Raw genomic sequence first — 23,457 nt, forward strand, 5'->3', positions numbered from 1 at the left:
TAGCTGTCGGACACAGACGGTAGTGTGAACGCTCCCTTACAGAAAACTGAAGTTACTAACGGCCAAGGACTGGATGGAGCATACAGGTACATTGTGTGTCAGCTCTTTACAGGTATGACCTTACACTGCTCCCAGTCACATACATTACCACTAATTGTGGGTTACGCATGTACTTACATTGCTTCTAAAGGAAAAGAACATGTGTATCCAGGCAAATAGTGGTAAGCGCATGTGGCGTGGAGCGTATGACACAGCGTATGAGAGCACCCCTATGTTGTGGTTTGTGCTATATGACTTTAGTGTAGGTGTCGTCAGCTTTACAATTATTGCCCGGCACTCCGAGGACCTCATCTTTGATTTTTTAATTTAAATCGGCACGCCGAACAAAAAAGGTTGCCTACCCCTGGTCTATGGGATCTGTGTGCTTTCACTACACACTGCTTGCCAGTACGTTTGGTATTCCGATCTGGGGGTCAGCGAGGCGAGAAGAGGAGCGAGAACAGCGGGGACCAGACCAGCGATCTGTGCAGGTAAGTGTTAGCTACTAGAGATGTTAGCTAGACTCCCATTAGAATGAATGGATGCAGCCGGCAGGCAGGGGGTTAAGCGGCCAGACGCCGCCACAGGCTGTGTGCCGGCTGCATCCATTCATTCCTATGGGACCTAGCTAACATTGTTAGCTTTTCCCACAATGCTTGGCCAGTAGCAAAGCATTGTGGGAAATAACCTCCGACCTCGATCCCGCCTAAAAAGATCGGGATCAGAATTCCGATCCCGATCGCTCAAACCTACTTATTGGGAATATTAAGAATGACAATACATAACATACGTTTCTCTCTTTCATTATTAGCTTCGAAATCAGGATCTGGCAGCTCAGCGTAACTAATAGGCTTCATTCTGCATCTTCTGATCAGCGGTGGTAAAATGTCACGTGAACCTGTGAAATGTGGTAGGCTTGGTCAGTAAGTCAATTTCTAGTTAAAGCGTGACAAAACGTTTGGACAATTTATGTGATTTTCGGCAGTATTTGAGTTAAGAAATTTTATAATATACTTTGTTAATAAATTGTGGCTCCTTTCTGTGAAATCCTGTTCCCTGCGTCTCAATGTATATTGTGTAGGGGCTGTATGAAATGAAGAGAAAATTAGGGGCCACACGGTGGCTCAGTGGTTAGCACTGCAGCCTTGCAGCGCTGGAGTCCTGGTGTTCAAATCCCGCCAAGGGCAAAAAACCATCTGCAAGGAGTTTGTATGTTCTCCCCGTGTTTGCATGGATTTCCATCCCATATTCCAAAAAAGACATACTGATAGGGAAAAATGTACATTGTGAGCTCTATGTGGGGCTCACAATCTACATTAAAAAAAAAAAAAAAAATGAAGAGAAAATTAGGGTGAGGGAGGCGGCTGCACATACATGTCCCAATCCCGATTGTGTTTTCAACCAGTGCAGTGGCGTAACTAGGAATGGCGGGGCCCCGTGGTGAACTTTTGACATGGGGACCCCCTCCCATGACCGACGCCGAAGACCCCAACCGACTACAACCCCCCCTCCCCCCCGCATTCCTGGGCTCTGTATTATGCCCCATAGTGGCCCCTGCACATACTATTATGCCCCATAGTGGCCCCTGCACATACTATTATGCCCCATAGTGGCCCCTGCCCACAGTATTATGTCCCATAGTGGCCCCTGCACACAGTATTATGCCCCATAGTGGCCCCTGCACACAGAATTATGCCCCATAGTGGGGGGCATGAAGGGACATGGTCCCGAAACGCGTAGCCCTGTTTGGTGAGCAAACCCCCCCCCCCCCCGGCTGCCGCCATTTTAATACTACTTTATTTTGCAACATACCAATTCTGTATTACATTTCCCTTTATTTAGCAGCATTACAAGGCTTAATCAGATTCTATTTGCAGGTATAATCTGCTATGTGTGACAGCGCCTATAGAGAGCCAACACCATCTATAAGAGCCTCCTAATAAATCCTCAGGGCTTATTCACATTGCGTTTTTGGCCTCCCTTGCTGGGATACGTTGGTAACCAGTCAGAATCAGCTGTCAACTTATCCCTGCACGAAGAACTGGCCATTAAAAAAAAGGGGGGGGCCTGCAGTTCTCCGTGCAGGGATAAGTGGGGAGCTGATTGTGACTGGTTACCAATGTATCCCGGCAAGGGAGGCCAAAAACGCAACATGAATACTCCTTTAAAGTGAAAGTCCCACCCCCAAACAGGCTGCTATGCTAGTAGCATAGCCGCCTACGTCATTATTAATACAAAGCACACATACCTTTGGAGGTCTTGTGTGCTTTGTAGTTCTCCAGCTAAAAACTTATATATTATATATTATTGCCCCAGTTCCCTCTCCGCAGTGCCCCACCCACCGTTATGTTGACTCCACCCATTCTCATTAATTTTTCATGTGCCCGCACACAGTATAATCCTCCTACAGTCACCCGTACATTATATGTCCCCCCTCTATCTCTCCCCCAGCTTCATATACACCCTTCATCTGCACCCAGTTTCATGTCTCCCACCCAATCTCTGCCCCCAGATTCATGTCCGCCCATCCATTTCTGCTCCCACTTTCATGTCCCCCCCCCTCCATCTCTGCCCCCAGTTTCATGTCCCCTCCATCTCTACCCCAAGATTCATGCCCTCCATCTCTGCCCCCATATTCATGTCCCCTCCATCTCTGCCCCCATATTCATGTCCCTCCATCTCTGCCCCCATTGTCATGCCGTCCTCTCCATCTCTGCCCCCATTATTCATGTCCCCTCCATCTCTGCCCCATATTCATGTCCCTCCATCTCTGCCCCCATTGTCATGTCGTCCTCTCCATCTCTGCCCCCATATTCATGTCCCTCCATCTCTGCCCCGATTGTCATGTCGTCCTCTCCATCTCTGCCCCCATATTCATGTCCCCTCCATCTCTGCCCCATTGTCATGTCGTCCTCTCCATCTCTGCCCCCATATTCATGTCCTCTCCATCTCTGCCCCCAGTGTCATGCCGTCCTCTCTCTGCCCCCAGTTTCACGTTCCACATTACACTGACTGACTTACCTTCTCCTTCGTTCCCTCGCAGCTCTCTGCGCGCCTCTCTCTCACTGGCGCACAGTTATAGACGCGATGTGACGTCATCACATCGCGTCTACAAGCCAGTAGCGGAGGTGGCGAAGCGAGGAGCTGACACAGGTCAGCTCCTCGCTTCAGCCGCATATGTGACAGCGAGAGAGGCACGCAGTGGCGAAGCAAGGAGCTGACCTGTGTCAGCTCCTCGCTTCGCCGCCGGCTACTGGTTTGTAGACGCGATGGCTGAAGCGAGGAGCTGATCTGTGTCAGCTCCTCGCTTCACCGCTGCCACCGGCTACTGGCTTTTAGACGCGATGTGATCACATCGCGTCTACAAGCCAGTAGCAGCGGCGAAGCGAGGAGCTGACACATGTCAGCTCCTCGCTTCAGCTGCATATGTGTCAGGGAGAGAGGCGCGCAGCGGCGAAGCGAGAAGCTGACCTGTGTCAGCTCCTTGCTTCAGCCGCATATGTCTTCAACTCAGATCTGCGTCCTCTGGATGCAGATCTGAGTTGAAATAGGACATACACAATGACTGCTACGGGCGCCAGGGGGCCGGTACACCGGGCCCCCCCCATTTTTCAATTTGCCCGGGCCCCCGACGCCAGTACCAGTAGTACTGCCCTATCGGCGGCCCTGACTGTCTGTGTAAGCAAGAGAAGAAGTGCAGATTGCCCCAGTCACAATCTATAAACCTATCACTATTGAATTTTAGTTGTAATCTGCCCATGTAATTGCTTGATTTTCTAATTTCTCCTAGTCCACAAGTGTACAAGCTTTTATACTCCATATGACGTCAACACTGTAAAGTCCACGTACTACTGTTTGACTGAGAGGCTCTCAGGTGGGGATATAAAGTCGCTGCACATGTGTCTTCTGGTCAAACATATGGTGGTGGCAATTTTATTGTAGTGTGGCCATTTTTGTTCATCCAAAGCAAATTCACTTTTTTTTTTTTTTTTTACAAAACCAATTTGGGATATTTAGGTTGAATCCAGTATGCAACGAAAAAGTTTGCCCATCTCTATTGATGACCAATCATAAGGATGTCTGAATACTGTGGTATTTTTTATACTTTAACCAGTTCTGAACTGCCTATAGACTATATCTGTCTGGACGTATCTATATCTCCTTGCAATGTTCAGCTGGCCCTAAGGTATCTTGTATTAGGTTTAGTTTATTTTGCTCAATCCTGGATACATATGCTCTTCAAGTCTACAGTAAACAATGCTATAAGTACCTGTGGCCGGTTCATTGGATTCCTCGTCCTGGTTCCTGATAGGATTCCTGTTCCTGGTTTCTTTATGTGACACTACAAGCACAATAATGAAAAATATGGGCAAACAGAATGAAAATCTAATGGTCTTTTCATGAATTACTCTAGAAAGTAAAGAAAAGATGGGACTTAATGTAAATAAGTCAGTGGCATAAATAGGAATGGCGGGGACCGTGGCGAACTTTTGACATGGGGCCCCCTCCAAGAGGGGTACATGGGCGTGCAGGCTGTTTGTGAATAAGAGGGTGGCGTGGGGTGCAGGGTGTGTATAAGCAAGAGGGGAAATGGGGGTGCAGGCTGTGTGCGAGCAAGAGGGTGATCTGGAGGGGGGAACCCCCATTCCACCACACTCTTGCTCACCCACAGCCTGCACCCCCATTCCCCCCTTATTTCTCACACACAGCGACCTGCGCCCCCAGGTCACCCTCTTTGCTCACACACAGCCGGCACGCCCATGTACCCCTCTTGCTCACACACAGCCTACACCACCCATTCCCTCCTCTTGCTCACATAGGGCAGAATGCGGGGTGCAGAATGTGAGTAGGAGGGGTACATAGGTGTGCAGGCTGTATGTGAGAAAGGAAGGAATGGGGGTGCAGACTTTCTCACACACAGCCTGCACACCCATGTACCCCTCTTCCTCACAGCCTATAACATTCCCCCTATTGTACACTGACCTGTACAATCCGGGAAGCTCCGACAACAAAAGACACTGAGTGTATGTTAGTAGATTAAAGGACCTTTGATGACGTCATGTCTCAGGTCCTTCAATCTACTAGTATAGATGCCGGCACAGGACCTGGGGACAGCAGGTAGGAGATAGGAGTTTCTCCTGTGCTGTCACTATGCAAGTGCCGGGAGGCAGCAGGGGCCCGGACAGCAGGCGGCCCTGCTTGGGTGCAGTAGTAAAGGCAGCAATTGCTAACTTTACTACTGTTAAAAGATGGACTGTGGAGGAGGCAGCTCCTCTCCATCTTCAGGCAGCCCCCAGAACTGCAGTAAATAGGACCTGTTACATGCTGGAGTTACACCAGCAGGTAACAGCCAATTAAAAAAAAAAAAATCTGCAGCGGTAGCGGCCGTCACTGGGCCCCCTAGTATCCCGGACCCCGTGGCAGCTGCTACCACTGCTACCCTGGTAGTTACGCCCCTGAAATATATACAAAACTGAAGATATGACAGCTTTGGAGTTGGTGACCTAGAGATGAACAAACCAGTTTCAATTCTGATTCAAAAAAATTTTGGATTCAGCCTGAAATTTTAGGGGTTCCACCCACACAAGTTAACTAGTAACTATTTAAACTAACTTGGTCTAAAGCAAATCATCCAGGCGAACCTTGCAAATATTGTCGAAGCGAATCTGACAAAGTGGACCAACCATTAGTGACATGGCAGGACACAGACCTAGCGGAATTTCTTTTACCTAGGCTTTGCTTATTGACGGATATTTACATAATAAAGTTTGTAAAAAAAAAATTAAAGAACAGAGGATCAAATTTAGAAAACCAAAGCAACCTTATAGTCATCAAGACCTAAGGTAGTATGTGTAGTTTCATTTGCTCAATGGTGACAGATCCTCTTCGTGTCTACAGTAAGTCTGGGTTCACACTTGCACTCTATGACCATTCAGAGATTCCATCTCTTGTTCTATATGAAAAATGCGGAGAGAAGGATCAGCGAGCAGGAAACCTGGTGGGCCTCATTATAGTCTTTGGGGTCCAACGACTTCCTAGGGTCGCTGCTTTCTACGTGGAATAGGTTTCCATTCTTTGGGTTCCCAAGTGAACCCGAAGAACAGAAACCCCAGCGCAAGTGTGAACCTAGCGTAAGTAAACCATGCTATAACTACCTGCGGCTGGTTCATTGGATTCCTCGTCCTGGTTCCTGATAGGATTCCTGTTCCTGTTTTCTTTATGTGATACTGCAAGCACAATAATAAAAAATATGGGCAAACAGAATGAAAAGCTAATGGTCTTTGCATGAGTGATTCTTGAAAGTAGTGAAAAGATGGGTCTTCATGTAACTATGTACGAAACTGAAGATATGACAACTTTAGAGTTGGCGACCTAGAGATGAGCAAACCAGTTTCAAATAGGATTCAAAAAATGTTGGGTTCATCCTGATTCCTGACGTTTTAGGGGTTCCCCACACACGAATTAACTAACTAACTTGGTCCGAAGTGAATCATCCAGGCGAACCTTGCAAATATTGGTGAAGCGAATCGGACGACGTTCACCCACCATTAGTGACAAGGCAGGACACAGACCTAGCGGAATTTCTGTTATCTAGGATCAATCATGATCAAGAAATGCATGGTACTTATAAGGATGAAATACATCATTGCTACAAAAGCCGTGTCTAGAAGACTTAAGATCCACATGAGGGCTTGGTTTCTGAGGGATAAGTTGTATTTTTATTGGCACTATTTAATGCTCGGCACTATGTATTGCAAAAGATTAAAAAGAAATCATACCCCTGGTTCACATTAGCGTTCATATACCATCCGGAAGGAGTCCGCGTGGAGACCCCGAACGGAATACAAGCGCAATTGCAAGCGCACGGACCCCATAGACTATGATGGGGTCTGTGTGCTTGCCGCGCACTGCCCGCACGAATCATGCGGACATGATTCGTGTGGGCACTGCGTGGCAAGCACACGGACCCCATTATAGTCTATGGGGTCCGTGCGCTTTGACAGCAAACCGCTTGCAATTGCGTTTGTATTCCGTCTGGGGGGTCTCCATGCCGACTCTCCACGGATGGAATACAAAAGCAAATGTGAGCCAACCCTTAGTGGGGTGAGATTTATACCGCAAGATTTATACTTAGTGTTAAGTTCTGCTGTCATTTTTGCATCTCATTAGATACATAGTTTGTTGCACAGTTAGGCTCCATGTACGTGACCCATATTTTTCATGACTAGCACCCCTGACCCATTACATTGTAATGGCCCCATACATACACATGTATTATCACGGGCCATATATGGAGCCATGAGCCAGGGACAAAACTCTGTTTTGCCGCCCAGTTCACTGAAGGATATTAATAGTCCATGGAGGCACAGGCAGCTCACAGATATCATCCATGTGGCATCTGTACACATAACCATGCACCTTATACTTACAGCTTAGAATATTGGTTATAGGGTGATGTATAGTTTAATACCTGGAGAAAGCGGGGAGACGTCCAATGTCAATGCCGATGTCAATGTGTAATAACACATGCATGACTTCTTTTTTTTTAATAACTTATGCATAAAAGTAGAGCTGTCACCAGATCTGGAAGCCAATGGCATACATCATCTGATAGATGTGATCACCCTGAGTGTTTTGGTATTATGTTTCTCAAAATCTGTTCAGCCATTCCAAAGATATAAGCCCTGTTATTGTTGATGCAGATAAAGTGGGTGGCAGCACTGTGGTTTCTGGATCACTGGGTACTGTATGTCATAGAGTGTTACCACCCACTTGACTAATAGACCCTAATTGTATCAGTACTGATAGGGCTGAATAGAATTGGACAAATAAAACACTAAAATGCTCAGGGTGAGCGCACCGATCAGCCTGGAGACAGGTCCTCTTTAATATGTTACCATATCCAATAAACATACAAAATAGTATTTCATTTTATTAATTTCATAACTACTCTTATTTCACTTAAAGGGGTTGTCCAACAAAGTAAAGTTCTTCAGGACCTTTGTCCAACCAGGCTGAATGTGGATGAGACTAGTGGTGATCGGAGCTCCTATTCATTTCAATGGGAGTGTCAGAAATAGTCAGAGTACAACACTCGGCCATTTCCGGTGTTCCTATTGAAGTGAATGGGGGTGTGACCTTTATCAGACCCACCCGCATTCAGCCTGGCTGCGCTTACGTTGCGCCCCTAATATTGCATATTTCTCTTTTTCTATGTCTCTCGAGGTAAACGCGAAGAGGGAACAGAACAAGTGAATATATGACATGGCCGATACATGAGAATACATACAAGGGGATTTCTGGACCCAAACTGATTTTTCATACTGATGACGTATCCACAAGATTGGTCATTAGTATGTGATCTGTACAGGGTCAGTGTTGGACCCTGACAGATCAGCTGTTCTAGTAGACTCTGGGTGCCAGAATCTGCTAGTGGACCAGGAGCGATGCAGCACCACTTCTATTCAGGTATAGGAGGGGTGATAGTCATATCCATTACATAGCAGTGGTTGTGGGGAATTGCAGAACCGCTCCTATTATGTGAATAATAGCAACCCTGCATGTATTCCCGTCTACTAGAAGCTTCTGGCAGCTTGTGGATAGGTCATCAGTATGCTAACGTTTGGGGCTGCAAAAAGCCCTTTAGGCTAAGGCCCATGTAGCGAAGGCCCCAATTGCATCATGATTTTTTTATATAAAGTTTTTTCTGCCCCTATTGTACCTATATGGAAAATACTGGCGTTTCCGCAGGTATTATTGACAAGTTGCAATTTTCAAAAACATGTTTGATTTTTTTTTTTAAACGCAACTTTTTTACTGCAATTTTTTTTTTTTTTTTTTTACACAATGTGCAGATGGGATTAACCAGAATCCCTTATACTTCACAGGTATTGTGACATGCAGCAATTTTACAACTGCGACCAAAAATTTGCATTTTCACCACATGGGGTTTCACCCAGCTCGGGCCTCAAGTTGCAGAAACATAGCTTTTTTAGTTGCAGATTTTGCAGCGTTTTTTTGAGCCAAAGCCAAGAATGGCTATAAAACCGATAGGAAATATATAGGAAGTTCTTATATTTCTACCTTCTGCTCAATCCACTCCTGGCTTTGGCTCAACAAACCGCAGCAAAAATTGCAACAAAAAAAGCTGTGTTTTCATAACATGGGGCCTCAGCCAAAAAGTGGCACACACCCTTTAATCTTCCAGATTCTTTGTCTGGTTTTACGCTATTGTCTCATATTCAGCAGAAAAATGGCAGCTAGAAGATAGTCCCTACAATATAAAATACAGTATTTTTTCATTAAAATCTATAATGTGACCTACGCTGCCAAAGTGTACGGAGATCTGGGTACAGCTTAAGATAGCATTTTTTAAACAAATAGGTAAAAAATTTTTCAATGTTATTGTTAGTCTGGATGTGACAAAGAGCTTTATCTAGCACCTCCATGGCCGGCCTGTTGTCTGCTTGCAGCTCCTATAACAAAACAGATTATTCCTCAGTAAGAATTACAGGACACCATTTTGTTAAACCATGTAAAACAATTTGCAAACCATGCACCTAATTTTAAAGGGAATGTCACCAGAAACCATCATATCTATTAGAGTAAGTTCACAAGGGGTTTTTTGGACCAGAACCTGAGGTGGCATCTAGTCATGGGCTCCGATCAAATTAGGCCCAATGAATGGGAGGAGTGTCTTCAGGCCGAATCGTGAGGCGAAATGGCCTGAAGAATGAGCAACTCGCTTCTTTTTCCAGGAGACGAAACAAGCCGTCTCCCGGAAAAAACACCGGACCCCATTGATTTCAATACGGCCTCAAAATCCTGACCAAAAAACCCCGTGTGAACTTACCCTTAAGCTCTGTAGACAAATAGGTTAGGGCAGTGATGGCGAACCTTTTAGAGACCGAGTGCCCAAACTGCAACCCAAAACCCACAAAATTTTCGCGGAGTGCCAACACGACAATATAGACTTAATACTATGCGGATCCACAATTGCGGACAGTTACTAACCAAAAATTACAGTCATGTGGGGCTTTACAGAGCTTTCAATAATACAAACAACGCGGTACTGAAATGTAAAGGTCTCGGCATTTGGTACTTTGAACAATTAATTTTCACTATTTACATCGCACAGGATCTGTTTTATAGTTACCGTGTAATATTCTTACATCCTGTACTAATATCACGTCTGCTATAAAACAGATACTGTGTGATGTAAATAGTGAGGGGACCCCAGACAGTATTATATGCTCTGCAGTGGGCCCACCACACAATATTATATTCTCCACAGTACCACAGTAGCCCCCCAGTGTTATATGCTCCGCAGTAGGTGTCCCCCCCCCCCCCACAGGATTATATGCTCCACAGTGGCATCCACACACAGTATTGTGTGCTTATAAATAGCCCCCCCCCCCAGTATTATATGCTCTTTAGTACACCCCCCAGTATTATAAGCCACCCCAGTATTATAAGCCCCCCCAGTATTATACACTCCCCCCAGTATTATAAGCCCCCTCAGTATTATACACTCCCCCCAGTATTATACACTCCCCCCAGTATTATACACCCCACCCAGTATTATAAGCCCCCCCAGTATTATACACTCCCCCCAGTATTATAAGCCCCCTCAGTATTATACACTCCCCCCAGTATTATACACTCCCCCAGTATTATACACCCCACCCAGTATTATAAGCCCCCCCAGTATTATACACTCCCCCCCAGTATCATACACCCCACCAAGTATTATAAGCGCTCCCCCCAACATCATATACACAGTGAGCCACTCTCATACTCACCCCTGAAGAGCCGCCGGCATCCACCTTCTTGTCACTGGCGGCGCTGATGACGTCATCGCGCCCGCATCGGGGCAGAGGTCAAACTCTGCAGCCAGTGTAGGTCGCGGTCGCGCGATCCGCGGCCTACCCTGACAGCTTTCAGCTGTATGTGCATTTGCACATACAACTGAAGGCAGTGATCGCTCATCAACGGGGAATCCTGTACCGGATTCCCTGTTGGTGAGCGATCCGGGCGACCGCACGCGTGCCAGCATGGAGGGCTCTGCGTGCCCTCTCTGGCACGCGTGCCATAGGTTCGCCATCACTGGGTTAGGGTGACCTGAATCAAACTGTGATTTCCCCTTGTGAATTGCTGCCTCCATTGCCAAGATATTGTAATTTCTGTCAAAATGAGAACTGACACTGACAACCCCCTCATTGTTCCAAAAAGCTCAATTGCATATTGAAAAAAAATCTGAAACCTTGGAAACCGAGGCAGCAATTCACAAGGGGAAATCAGTTTGATTTGGGTGTCCCTAACCTATCTATCTACAGGGCTGGGGTGATATGCTGGGTTCTGGTGACACTAACCTATCTATCTGCAGGGCTGGGGTGATAAGCTGATTCTGGTGGCACTATCTATCAGCAGGTTGATATAAATCTGCGCCAATGTGTCAGTTTTGCCCACAGAATTTCGTGATATTTACTTAACCCAAAGGAAAAATTATCAACTTACCAAGAACTGTATGTGAGAGAGTAATCTAAAGTCACGTAACCCATGTAGGAATGGAAAACGTTCATTTATAGATTGACATATATATCTTTTATGTTTTTTCAAAAATTCCGATAGATCAGTAATGGTCTTGAATTTTGGATCTGGTCCATCAAATGGTTCTGCAAGAAAAAAATTGCATTATTGTAATTTATTACTGATCCCGGCCACTCCTGTCCTGACCCCTCTTGGGTCCCATCACCACTCCCTACTTCTGGGTCCTTCTCGACACAAAAATGAGTGCTAATGATTCCTGAGAAGACGCCACCACAGATCGGTGAAGTAATTTCTGGCATTTCAAGAAAGATCGTAAAGTAGGGACTGGAAGGGGATCCAATTGACCTCCTACATTATTCTAGGTTTACAGTATATAGGTTTATATTCCCCATACTTCAGGCCCTATCCGCACGGTCCCTGCTGTCACAATTTCCACTCTTGACACGATATCCCTTTCATGGATAATTCCTTTTAGTTTTCCTTCTTAGAGCTGAACCTATTAGGCCTCCCCCCAAAAATGCTGGCCTGTATAACAGTCAAGACTAGATTAAGGGGATATTGTCACTCCTTAGGGAGAGACCACCATATAGGTGTGTGGAGACTTATTAAGCCTTTAGCACTCCACTTCGCAAAGGACCATGGGAAGAATATGCAAATCTGTCTTCCATGATGTAGATTCAACTATAGCCTCCCCTGGACTTGTACTCATCACCGCCCACCTCTCCTTGGATCCCTTCAGGGTCACTTTACCTACACAGACCCATTGGACTCTCGACAGCTAACCACGCCCAGACTGACAACATATTTAGCTTCAGCAAAACCCTGCACATCATCACATTCATTCCCAGCCAGCTCCAGCACGTGCTGGTATGAACAGCACATGGATATCATCAACCACAGACCCTGTACATGTTACAGGCTAACAGCAGCTCCAATAGGTACTAGACATAGACCATCCACACTCTTCCCTATAGACACCATAACTCGGATTTTATCTTCTACTAACTGCTCCTCTTAGCACATACTTGTTAGCATCTAGTGGTGCAGCCTGGGGCCCTGGAGATTGAGGGGGCCTCGCTTACGTTTTTTTATTTTTTTTTTATATATTTTTGTATCTATTTATTTAAATCGCCCATAACCTATTGTACTGTTTTAACAGGTAATAGACTCATTTTTAAAAAATATTTTTTGCCCTGAAAACTCCTTTTATTAAAATTGTCTGTCAGTGCTATTAATGGGTTAATAAGTGCACCCAAATACCTTTTGAGTTTCTGGCTTTCTCTGGGAGCACCTGGCATCTTCTGCATTTGTTTACTTGGTGTAACTTCCTGCTGCCTTATCTAAAGCATTATGGTAGTTGTAGGCTGTCACACTATCTCCCTCTCTAACACCCGCTGTCTCACTGACTATTTTGCCCACTACTAGCCCTTCCCAACTAACTCAGCCTACCCCCCTACCCCATTATACTTCCCTGTCTTCTTCCTGTCCAAACTTTCTTCTGTGGGGAATGGCTTCTCCTCTTTGATTCTGCCAGCGCCTGTGCAGCAGTCCTGGCAGTGTGCTGTAGACTTCACTCCATTTCTACTGCGCAGACATGGGTGGCTCCTTTGAACTCCCACGCTTTCGCGATAGAGATAGAATGGCGGCTACAGTGCAAAGCTGGGACTCTGGCTCTTTAGGGGATGCGCAGGCAGATATTACAAAAGGAGGGGGAGCCGTTCCCTGCAGGAGGTAGTCTGGAAGGAAGAGAGGTAAACATGATGGGGTGGAGGGGGGTAGTATTAGTGACGTTCTGTTTCCAGAAACGGGAAATGGATCGTCACTGGATAATCAGTAAATATCGAGGTAACTATACATTTTTGCTGAATTATGTCATTTAGAAAGTTGGCGGGGGGAGGGTGTTTAGATCAGCGAGCAATTTATATTTATCCTGGATAACCCCTTTAATACTCACCTGATGCTGTTAACGTCTAGACAAACTGTGTAGCAACCTCTGGAGTCACTCCATGATGACAACGCCACTTAGGAAGGGGGGCTTAATGGTTATTAATCCTGTGTGTTCGGCACTAAGGGGGTAGTATATTGTGTCGGAACAATAAGAGGGGATTATACTGTGTGTGAGGGCAGAAAGGAGTAGTATACAGTGTAGGAGAGAATTAATGGGGGATTATTAGGGGGCCTTAGACATAACTTTGCTTGAGGCCGAAGAAATTCTAAATTTGCCTGGGGCATCACATGGACATGGGCTCTTCCGCTTCCTATTCCTCTATTCATAATTCTCCCGGTATCTCAAAGCAAAACAGACTGTCAGTCACAGCAGCCTTGTCTTGGAGTATCACAGATATACACAGTCCAGTTACATTAATGTGACCACATGTCAAAATCCAGAATTACCGCCTTTGGCAGAGCGGACCGCTGCGAGACATGCAGGAAGAGAGGGGATGTTGTGATGATGTCACTGAGATGTTGAGCCATGCCGACTCCAGTGCCGTGGCCAACTGCTCTAGGTTACGCGGTTGAGCATCCATGGTGCGAACAACCCGCTCGAGGTGGTCCCACAGATTCTCGATTGAGTTCAAGTCCAGGGAATTTGCTGGCTAAGGGAGTACGGTAAACTCATTCTGGTGCTCCTCGAACCACACACGTACACTGCGAGCTTTATGACATTGTCTTGCTGGTAGATGCCATCATCCTGAGGAAAAACAATTCGCATGTAGGGGAGAACATGGTCCGCAAGGATAGATGCATACTTGTGTGGATCCATCGTGCCTTCCACAATGATGAGTGCACCCAGATGGCTGATGACACGTGCCTTCTGCGATTGGTTATTTAACGTTGACGTCAAAAGTAGGCAGTGGTCACATTAATATGACTGGACTGTGTACAGTATATACCAAGACTTAAGTGACATTGAGGACTGCACTTATATGGAGCTTTTATGGGTGGAGAGAATGGAGGATTATGTATAATAAATAACAATACTGGGAATTATTAGGAAAGTGGGACCGTTAGACAACAAAGATGGTGGGGCATATCCTCACCAAAGGCTTTATCCTGTCCTGTCACAGAATACGCAAATATGTATGTATTATTGTATATAGGTGCCATCAAGAGTGCAACAAGTCAAGCAGATTACGACCTTTATCCCTCCACCTCATTGTAAGATATGTGTACTATATAGATATCAGAATACCTTTTAGTATGTTGTGTAGACCAGGATACAGCTTCTGGTAACACTCCTGGAATATATACTCAAAGACTACATGTAATTTGATGTCCTTCTTCTCGATTAATGACAAAGATTCATATATGACCCGGGAGACGGGGCGCTCATCTGCAAGCAGTTTCTGTAAAAATATCAAATTTAGGAGACATGAACTGTTCATGTGTATAGCGCAGCTGTTCTGGTAGATAGATATACAGCTGACAAAAATGACAATGCTTGTAATGAACAGTTTATAAAAAAAAAAAAAGAGTGAAGAAGTGAAAACTGCAGATGTAGATATGTTCTATTGTTAGAAAAGACCTTGTGATCATCTTCTCTGCTGTATTCATCGTGTTTATGTGTTTAAAGGGATTCTACCATTAAAACCATTATTTTTGTGGATAAGATGTTGGAATAGCCTTTAGAAAGGCTATTCGTCTCTTACCTTTAGACGTGGTCTCCGCTGCGCCGTTCCTTAGAAATACCGGTTTTTACCGGTATGCAAATGAGTTCTCTTGCAGTGATGGGGTTGTCCCCACCACTGCCAGAGAAGCATCTCCACCGCCGCCTCCTTCTTTGTCCACAGCGTCATCTTCTATGTCTTCTTCCGGCGCAGGCTCGTAACTTCTAGGCCTCGGGCCTTGAGCAGAGCAGACTGCGCAGGCGCACAGGCCACGGGAAAATGGCCGCTAACAATACTGTGCAAGCGCCATTTTCCCGTGGCCTGTACACCTGCGCAGTCTTCTCTGCCCGAGGCCCTTGGCCTAGAAGTTATGAGCCTGCGCCAGAAGAAGACATTGAAGATGATGCTGCGAACGCAGAAGGAGGCGTCGCTGGAGACGCTGCTCTGGCAACGGTGGGGACGCCCCCATCGCTGTTTGAGCGCTGGGGCCCGCCCCCATTGCTGCGAGAGAACTCATTTGCATACCGGTAAAAAATGGTATTTCTAAGGCGCAGCAGAGACCACGAGCCTTTCTAAAGACTATTCCAACATCTTATCCACAAAAAAAAGTTTTAATGGTAGAATCCCTTTAAGGCCTGGGCTCCATGTAGCGATACAAAAAACGCGGCATTTTACAATACCTACAAAGTCGATGGGATTCTGGCTAATCCCATCCCAAACTGCAGAAAAAAAATCTACAGCAGATATGCTGCGATGTTAAAAAGTTGCTGCATGTCAGTTATACCTATGGGAATGCTGGCAGTTTCTATATAGATATAATGGAAGCAGAAAGTTCATAGAAGAAAACTGCAGACTTTCTGTGATTCCGCCGCAGTCTTTTCTGCAACAGTTTTTGGCTGTGGTCCGCTACATGGGGATGTCTGGGACCAAATAGAATTTTCATACTGATGACCAACCCATAGAATATAGGTTATTTTTTACTGCACAGTGAACACCGCAAAAATAAAGCATATTACAAAAAACAAACATAAATTAATTTGTTTTCTAAGGGAGCGTTCACACTACCGTCTGTGTCTGACAGCTAGTGTCTGCTGCTAATGTCCGTTCAAAATCTTGCGCGGACATTAGCAGCGGTCACTAGCTGTGTCTGTGACATTTTGCATTGATTTAAATGGACATTGGGTGCGTTCTTTTACAGTCCATGTCTGTCCTTAACTGTCCGTTCCCAAATATGTCCGACTTTTCAAGTGGGCAGCAAAACCCGACATGTAGGTTTTTCTGTCCGCTTTAAAAGTCGGACATCTTTGGGAACGGACAGTTAAGGACACCCACGTACAGTAAAAGAACGCACCCAATCGCCATTTAAATCAATGCAAAATGTCACAGACACAGCTAGTGTCTGCTGCTAATGTCCGCGCAAGATTTTGAACGGACATTAGCAGCAGACACTAACTGTCAGACACAGACGGTAGTGTGAACGCCCCCTAATTCCACCCCATTCTGATTTTTTTTTTCCGTGTACATCGTATGGAAAATGACAAATTACATTTAGCCTTGTACTGTACTGCATCAACTCCTACCAGACTCGGTCAGCAAATCTTAGGTATTTCTGAGGATGCGTGATTGTGGACATGATAATATGTGTCCTCTAAATCTAATGTGGCCCACACTGAGGACACACGCTCTTCCTTTCTCTTCAGCCTTCATTGGGACCTGTGCACCACACATCATGTTGCGATGGTGTAATGTGCAGAGCATGGGTGCCCCCTGGTGGATGAAGAGGGGGATGCGAGCAGGAACAGGGCCAGGTTAGTTAATAGGGGCCATTACTGGACCTCCACTGCCAATCAAAAAAAAATAAAAATTGTGGGGATCTGGAACCAAAAATTTGAACACTTGACATATTTGGCCCACAGGCCAGACTTTGGAATTGCTTGGAGTAAAGTCTTAAATTTTGAAGATTGATCCCTGATTAGCTTTATATTGCTGCAATTTCTAAATTGCATGAGCAATCGAAAATCTTTAAACAACTACTTTTCTTCAGGAGGTTTTTATAACACCGAGACAGTCTGCAGAATAAATAGGAGCTTAGGAAAGCGTATCATTTTACCCAAATGCATTTCTCACAATGATCTATCTACAGATGATCAGTATCTGATCTGTGCAGCAGACATGGCTCCCCTTTTGGTGCCAGACGCTACAGCAGGGAACCTGGAGTGGAAGTTGTCTGCTGCTATTCAAGTAATGAGAGTAGAGCTGCAATTCTCAGGCACCGCCGCTATACAGTAGATGGGGCTGCAGCTTCTCTTCTACTGTATTACTTGAATGGAGCAGAGCTGCTTCCTCTCCTGGTCCACTGCTGTAGCTTCCAAAGGCAGTTAGATCAGCAGATCTGAGCAAGGTTCAGGTGTCAGACCCCTTAAATACAGATACTGTAGCATAATAATCCCTGTATAGTACGGCCTGTATAGCAATATAAAGTCTTACCAGTAATTCGGATTCTGAGAACATTACTATATCTCGCAATCCATACAAAAATGGAAATAGTCCTGTAATTGATAAACAGATCCGAACTTTTTCCTGGGCAAATATCCGCGGGTATGTGTCCTCATCAGCAGTATTCTGTATGCCGTTTTTGTATTTTCCTTCTTTGTATTCTGTGCATAAAAATCCCATAATAATATAGTTTATATATGACCCTACAAGAAGATATGCACTAGGGATTAGAGACCAAGCCAAATCTCCAATCCAATCCACTCCAGACACCATGTGCCTTGAACTGGAACGACAATGGTACATCATTTTCAAAGTTTGATGTGCAAAAGTATTCACCCCCTGTACTCTGATACCCCTAAAGGCTCGTTCACATCTGCGCCTGGTCTCCGTTCATACAGGTTTCCGTATCCTGCACAATACAGACGGAAAGCTGCAGGACTCTTTCAAACCCATTCATTTGAATGGGTTTGAAAGATGTCTGGCCGTGAGCGCCGGTGAGCGTTTTATGCTCTCCACCGCAAAACCGTTTTTATAAAACCAGACACAGAGTTGGACATGCAGTACTCTGTGTCCGGTTTTAAAAAAACGGTTTCGTGGCGGAGAGCATAAAACGCTCACCGGCGCTCATGGCCGGACCCGGTCTGATAGGTTTCTGCATGAAACCTTAAAGGGGCTCTATCAGCAAAATCATGCTGATAGAGCCCCACATATGCGTGCATAGCCTTTAAAAAGGCTATTCAGGCACTGTAAAAGTTAAATTAAACAACCCCCCCGTTTTAAAATAATAACTTAAAAAAGAATGTTCTCTACTTACGGAACGTGCACCCTGGGCGGGCATTCAGGGTGCGCCGTCTTCTTCTTCCCCGCCTCTTCTTCCTCTGACGTCTTCGGGTCCCGTCTTCCTCCGGCGCTTGCTCAGGGACACTGATAAAAAAAAATAGCCCGCGCGCATGCGCAGTAGCACGCGGCTTCTACTACGGCTACTGCGCATGCGCCCGGGCTATTTTTTTTTTATCAGTGTCCGCGAGCAAGCGGGGAAGAAGAAGACGGCGCACCCTGAATGCCCGCCCAGGGTGCACGTTCCGTAAGTAGAGCACATTCTTTTTTAAGTTATTATTTTAAAACGGGGGGGGGTAGTTTAATTTAACTTTTACAGTGCCTGAATAGCCTTTTTAAAGGCTATGCACGCATATGTGGGGCTCTATCAGCATGATTTTGCTGATAGAGCCCCTTTAAAACGGACTGCCGAACGCTGGTGTGAACCCAGCGTAACAGTCCAGCGCTGTGTAATTCAGTCTCAGTGTAAATACACCTGTTTTGTGAAGGCCTCAGTGGTTTGTTAGAGAACACTAGTGAACAAACAGCATCATGAAGACCAAGGAACTCACCAGGCAAGTCAAAGATAAAGTTGTGGAGATGTTTAAAGCAGGGTTAGGTTATAAAAACATATCCCAAGCTTTGAGCATCCCAAGGAGCGCTGTCCAATCCATAATCCAAAAAAATGGAAAAAGTATTCTACAACTGCAAACCTACTAAGACATGGCCGTCCACCTAAACAAATAGATTAAGCCAGGAGAGCACTGGACAGAGAAGCCACCAAGAGGCCCATGGTCTGTGGAAGCTCTGAAGAGAAGATAATATGTACTATGCAGATCGATGGGAGTGCTGGTTTACAAGGCAAAAACTGAATGTGATCATGAAGTGATGGCATGTTCTAGCTACGATGGGAATAAACCAGTGGTTAAAGCAGTCACAGATAAGGTAACCTACCTGTATAAATAGACTTCAGATCTGGATACTTTTTCAAGAAGGATATATGGAATAAGAACTTAAAAAAATCTCGTAACTTCACATTGCTCTCTTCAATGCAGCAGAGACATTCATACACCACTCGATGGGCCGTCCTAGTGTCTCCTTGCAGCTCCTGCGACAGACAAAGATTATTCTCTTTTTGTATCCCTTTGTTTCCTATTGGTAAATGAAGTAGGCACAACAGCAGCACAGTTCTCTCATGTTCTAGTTTGCCACCAAAGATAATATGTATTTGTAGATGCTACAAAGGGAAGAGATTAATAGGAGGGCATATTGGAAGAGGGAGGTGGACAGAGGCCATGTGAGGTAGTGGCAGAAGAACATGTTACATGTATGGCAGAGCAGCCCAAGTACAGCTGCCATTGGATGAGGCACTGGATGAGTCTGGCACTTTGCAGTGGATAGAGTTGAGTACCTGTCCTGGGACTAGTGGAACGGCCTCTCCTTGCTAAGACAATGGACTAGTGGAGAGCTAGTAGCTCCCCGCCAGCCTGCTAGAAGGTCTCAGCCATTTCCCTGGTGGTGGAGTAGACGGCACACAAAGATGCTGTAGGTGGGTTCAACTGAAGGAATATTGGAAAGAGCAGTTGGCACACAACTGAGAAGCCACCTAAGGCAGACTGACCTGGAGAGGGCTTGAGGGAAAAAACAAAAAGAAAAGACCTGATCACCTCTAGAGACTCTACTTTGAGTTGCTTGTTATAATGTTCATTTTCTTATCTAATTCACTTTTGGAGCAAAATCAGTGTGTTTTATGCTCCCTCATGCATACTGATTCACTGATGGTGCTGGAAACAGATGAGCGAGCTTGACCCAAATATTCAAAATGGATTGTTCCTTTACAAAACTGAACAAATGGTGATTCGTCTAGAGCAAACTAAAATGGCCACTGTATTCTACTCTGAGATCTCTGCATGACACTCGGTGTGCCAATGTGATCACTGGTGGCCCAGTGACAGGCCTCAGCGGTAAGCCCGAGTCGATGAAATCACAGAAGAGAGCTGGACCTCACCGGGGGAACACCAGATACTGCAAGGACGCCAAAAGAGGTAAAGAAAGGTGAGCATGATTTTTTTTAATTTTAATACACGTCCCCTGGGCCTCCACCTATTACACTATGAGGTCTGAAGAGACCCCAGAGTATAAAAATGTCACTTTCACTTTGACGTAACAGCTGAGTTTGCTTTAGAAAGCTAGAAATTGGATAGATAGGTCACCAGGAGCCCTAAGAGTATTGTACACTATGTTTTATAGATAGGTTCCTAGTGTTGCACAGTGTAGTCGCAGAGGAAAGCTTCAGAGTAGATTATATGGGTTAATCTTCAGTTTACTTCTTAGAACATGAGGTAACATCATCAGCATGTCAATACAGCAATATACAAGGAACACACACAGGAAAAGAACAACCATAGAAAGATGCAGCATGGTGAGATATAGACAAGTCTCCATAGCATATTATTACATGTATTCAGCACATAACAATAATAACATCGCCATCTAATGTCCGGAAGCTGTAAGTTCCTCCAACACAGTATAACACAATAAGTCTATATCTGTTGCATATATGTATATACCAACACATAGGAGCCCTGAAAGTGTTCTACACTATGTTTTATAGATAGGTCCAAACTGGAGGAACAGTGTTCTACACTATCTATAAAACATAGGAACCTATCTATAAAACATAATGTAGAACACTGTTCCTCCAGTTTGGACCTATGTTTTGTAGATAGGTTCCTAGGAGTCCTGACAGTGTTCTACACTATGTTTTATAGATAGGTTCCTAGGAGCCCTGACAGTGTTATACACTATGTTTTATAGATAGGTTCCTAGTAGAGATGAGCGAGTACTGTTCGGATCAGCCGATCCGAACAGCAAGCTCCATAGAAATTAATGGATGCACCTGGTACTTCCGCTTTGACGGCGGCCGGCCGTTTAACCCCCCGCGTGCCGACTACGTCCATTCATTTCTATGCGAGCGTGCTGTTCGGATCGGCTGATCCGAACAGTACTCGCTCATCTCTAGTTCCTAGGAGTCCTGACAGTGTTCTACATTATGTTTTCTAGATAGGTTCCTAGGAGCCCTGACAGTGTCATACACTATGTTTTATAGATAGGTTCCTAGGAGCCCTGACAGTGTCATACACTATGTTTTATAGATAGGTTCCTAGGAGCCCTAAGAGTGTTCTACACTATGTTTTATAGATAAGTTCCTAGGAGTCCTGACAGTGTTCTACACTATGTTTTATAGATAAGTTCCTAGGAGTCCTGACAATGTTCTACACTATGTTTTATAGATAGGTTCCTAGGACCCCTGACAGTGTTCTACGCTATGTTTTATAGATAGGTTCCTAGGAGCCCTAAGAGTGTTCTACACTATGTTTTATAGATAGGTTCCTAGGAGCCCTGACAGTGTTCTACACTATGTTTTATAGATAAGTTCCTAGGAGTCCTGACAATGTTCTACACTATGTTTTATAGATAGGTTCCTAGGAGCCCTGACAGTATTCTACACTATGTTTTATAGATAGGTTCCTAGGAGCCCTAAGAGTGTTCTACACTATGTTTTATAGATAGGTTCCTAGGAGCCCTAAGAGTGTTCTGCACTATGTTTTATAGATAGGTCCAAACTGGAGGAACAGTGTTCTACACTATGTTTTATAGATAAGTTCCTAGGAGTCCTGACAGTGTTCTACACTATGTTTTATAGATAAGTTCCTAGGAGTCCTGACAATGTTCTACACTATGTTTTATAGATAGGTTCCTAGGAGCCCTGACAGTGTTCCACACTATGTTTTATAGATAGGTTCCTAGGAGCCCTAAGAGTGTTCTACACTATGTTTTATAGATAGGTTCCTAGGAGCCCTGACAGTGTTCTACACTATGTTTTATAGATAGGTTCTTAGGAGTCCTGACAATGTTCTACACTATGTTTTATAGATAGGTTCCTAGGAGCCCTGACAGTATTCTACACTATGTTTTATAGATAGGTTCCTAGGAGCCCTAAGAGTGTTCTGCACTATGTTTTATAGATAGGTCCAAACTGGAGGAACAGTGTTCTACACTATGTTTTATAGATAAGTTCCTAGGAGTCCTGACAGTGTTCTACTCTATTTTTTTTATAAATAGGATCCTAGGAGCTCCAAGAGTATTCTACACTATGCTTCAAGCCAATTTCTGGTGTGGTTTGTATCAAACTTATTCAACCTGAAACAACCAAGGAACCAAACCGGCTAAACCCGAAATTAATCCTGAGTGGTTCACCCATATCTAATGGACATTAATCTACTTTATTTCTAGCTCGTGGCAGCAAAGTAAACTGTTGTCCGTGTCTGTGCCCATCAGTTCCTGCACTATACAAGGGGACACCAGATGAGTAACAGAGGAAGAGGCTGCAGAAGGCAGAAGGTGCACATGCACCTGGGCCAAGGAGCCTTAGGGAGGCCCTTCTCCTGAGTGGTAACAAGCAAACTGCATAGAAAACTTAGTTTGTGTCACCAGCAACCAGGTGCTTGTGCAGTCCTGATGGGTTGGTCCTTATCTTATGAGGTCGTACCTTTTTCAAAAGTGATGTGATGAGGACAAAGGCTGAAAAATGCCATTTACTACAAAAAAGGTCAACATCAAGCAGCAGTTTTTGAGGACATAAAGAACACATTTGGCAATCTGAAGACAGATCCATGAATAAATGCATTGCTCCTCCACTGCACTATCATTGGTTTGGGAGGCATTTTGTACTTGACAGACTCCCATTAAGGGGAACCCTTCTTACAAATTCTTAGTTTATAATGTATTATATTCTTTACTTACCAGTATCTCCTCTGTAGTCAGGATATCGGTGTCCTTCAGTCTGGTCAGAAAGTGATGGCTATCAGTTATTGCTAGACAAATTGGGACCTTTGACTTTGCATAAAACCACTGGATGTCCTCCATGGTTACTCTGTATGGGTCA

At 44.9% G+C, this 23,457-nt stretch overlaps 1 protein-coding gene across 1 annotated transcript; it reads right to left on the minus strand.

The window, feature by feature from the left end:
• Positions 1-844: 844 nt before the first annotated feature.
• Positions 845-23,449, minus strand: LOC142185435 (uncharacterized). The gene is made up of 8 exons (XM_075260868.1): positions 23,316-23,449; positions 19,464-19,617; positions 17,685-17,854; positions 14,783-14,936; positions 11,557-11,714; positions 6,195-6,266; positions 4,310-4,381; positions 845-937 (listed from the first exon to the last, which is right to left on the minus strand). The coding sequence occupies exons 1-8, from the start codon at positions 23,436-23,438 to the stop codon at positions 911-913; spliced, it is 930 nt and encodes a 309-aa protein (XP_075116969.1). The 5' UTR covers positions 23,439-23,449; the 3' UTR covers positions 845-910.
• Positions 23,450-23,457: the final 8 nt, after the last annotated feature.

Source organism: Leptodactylus fuscus, chromosome 1, assembly GCF_031893055.1.
Source record: "Leptodactylus fuscus isolate aLepFus1 chromosome 1, aLepFus1.hap2, whole genome shotgun sequence".
Classification (NCBI taxonomy): Eukaryota; Metazoa; Chordata; class Amphibia; order Anura; family Leptodactylidae; genus Leptodactylus; species Leptodactylus fuscus.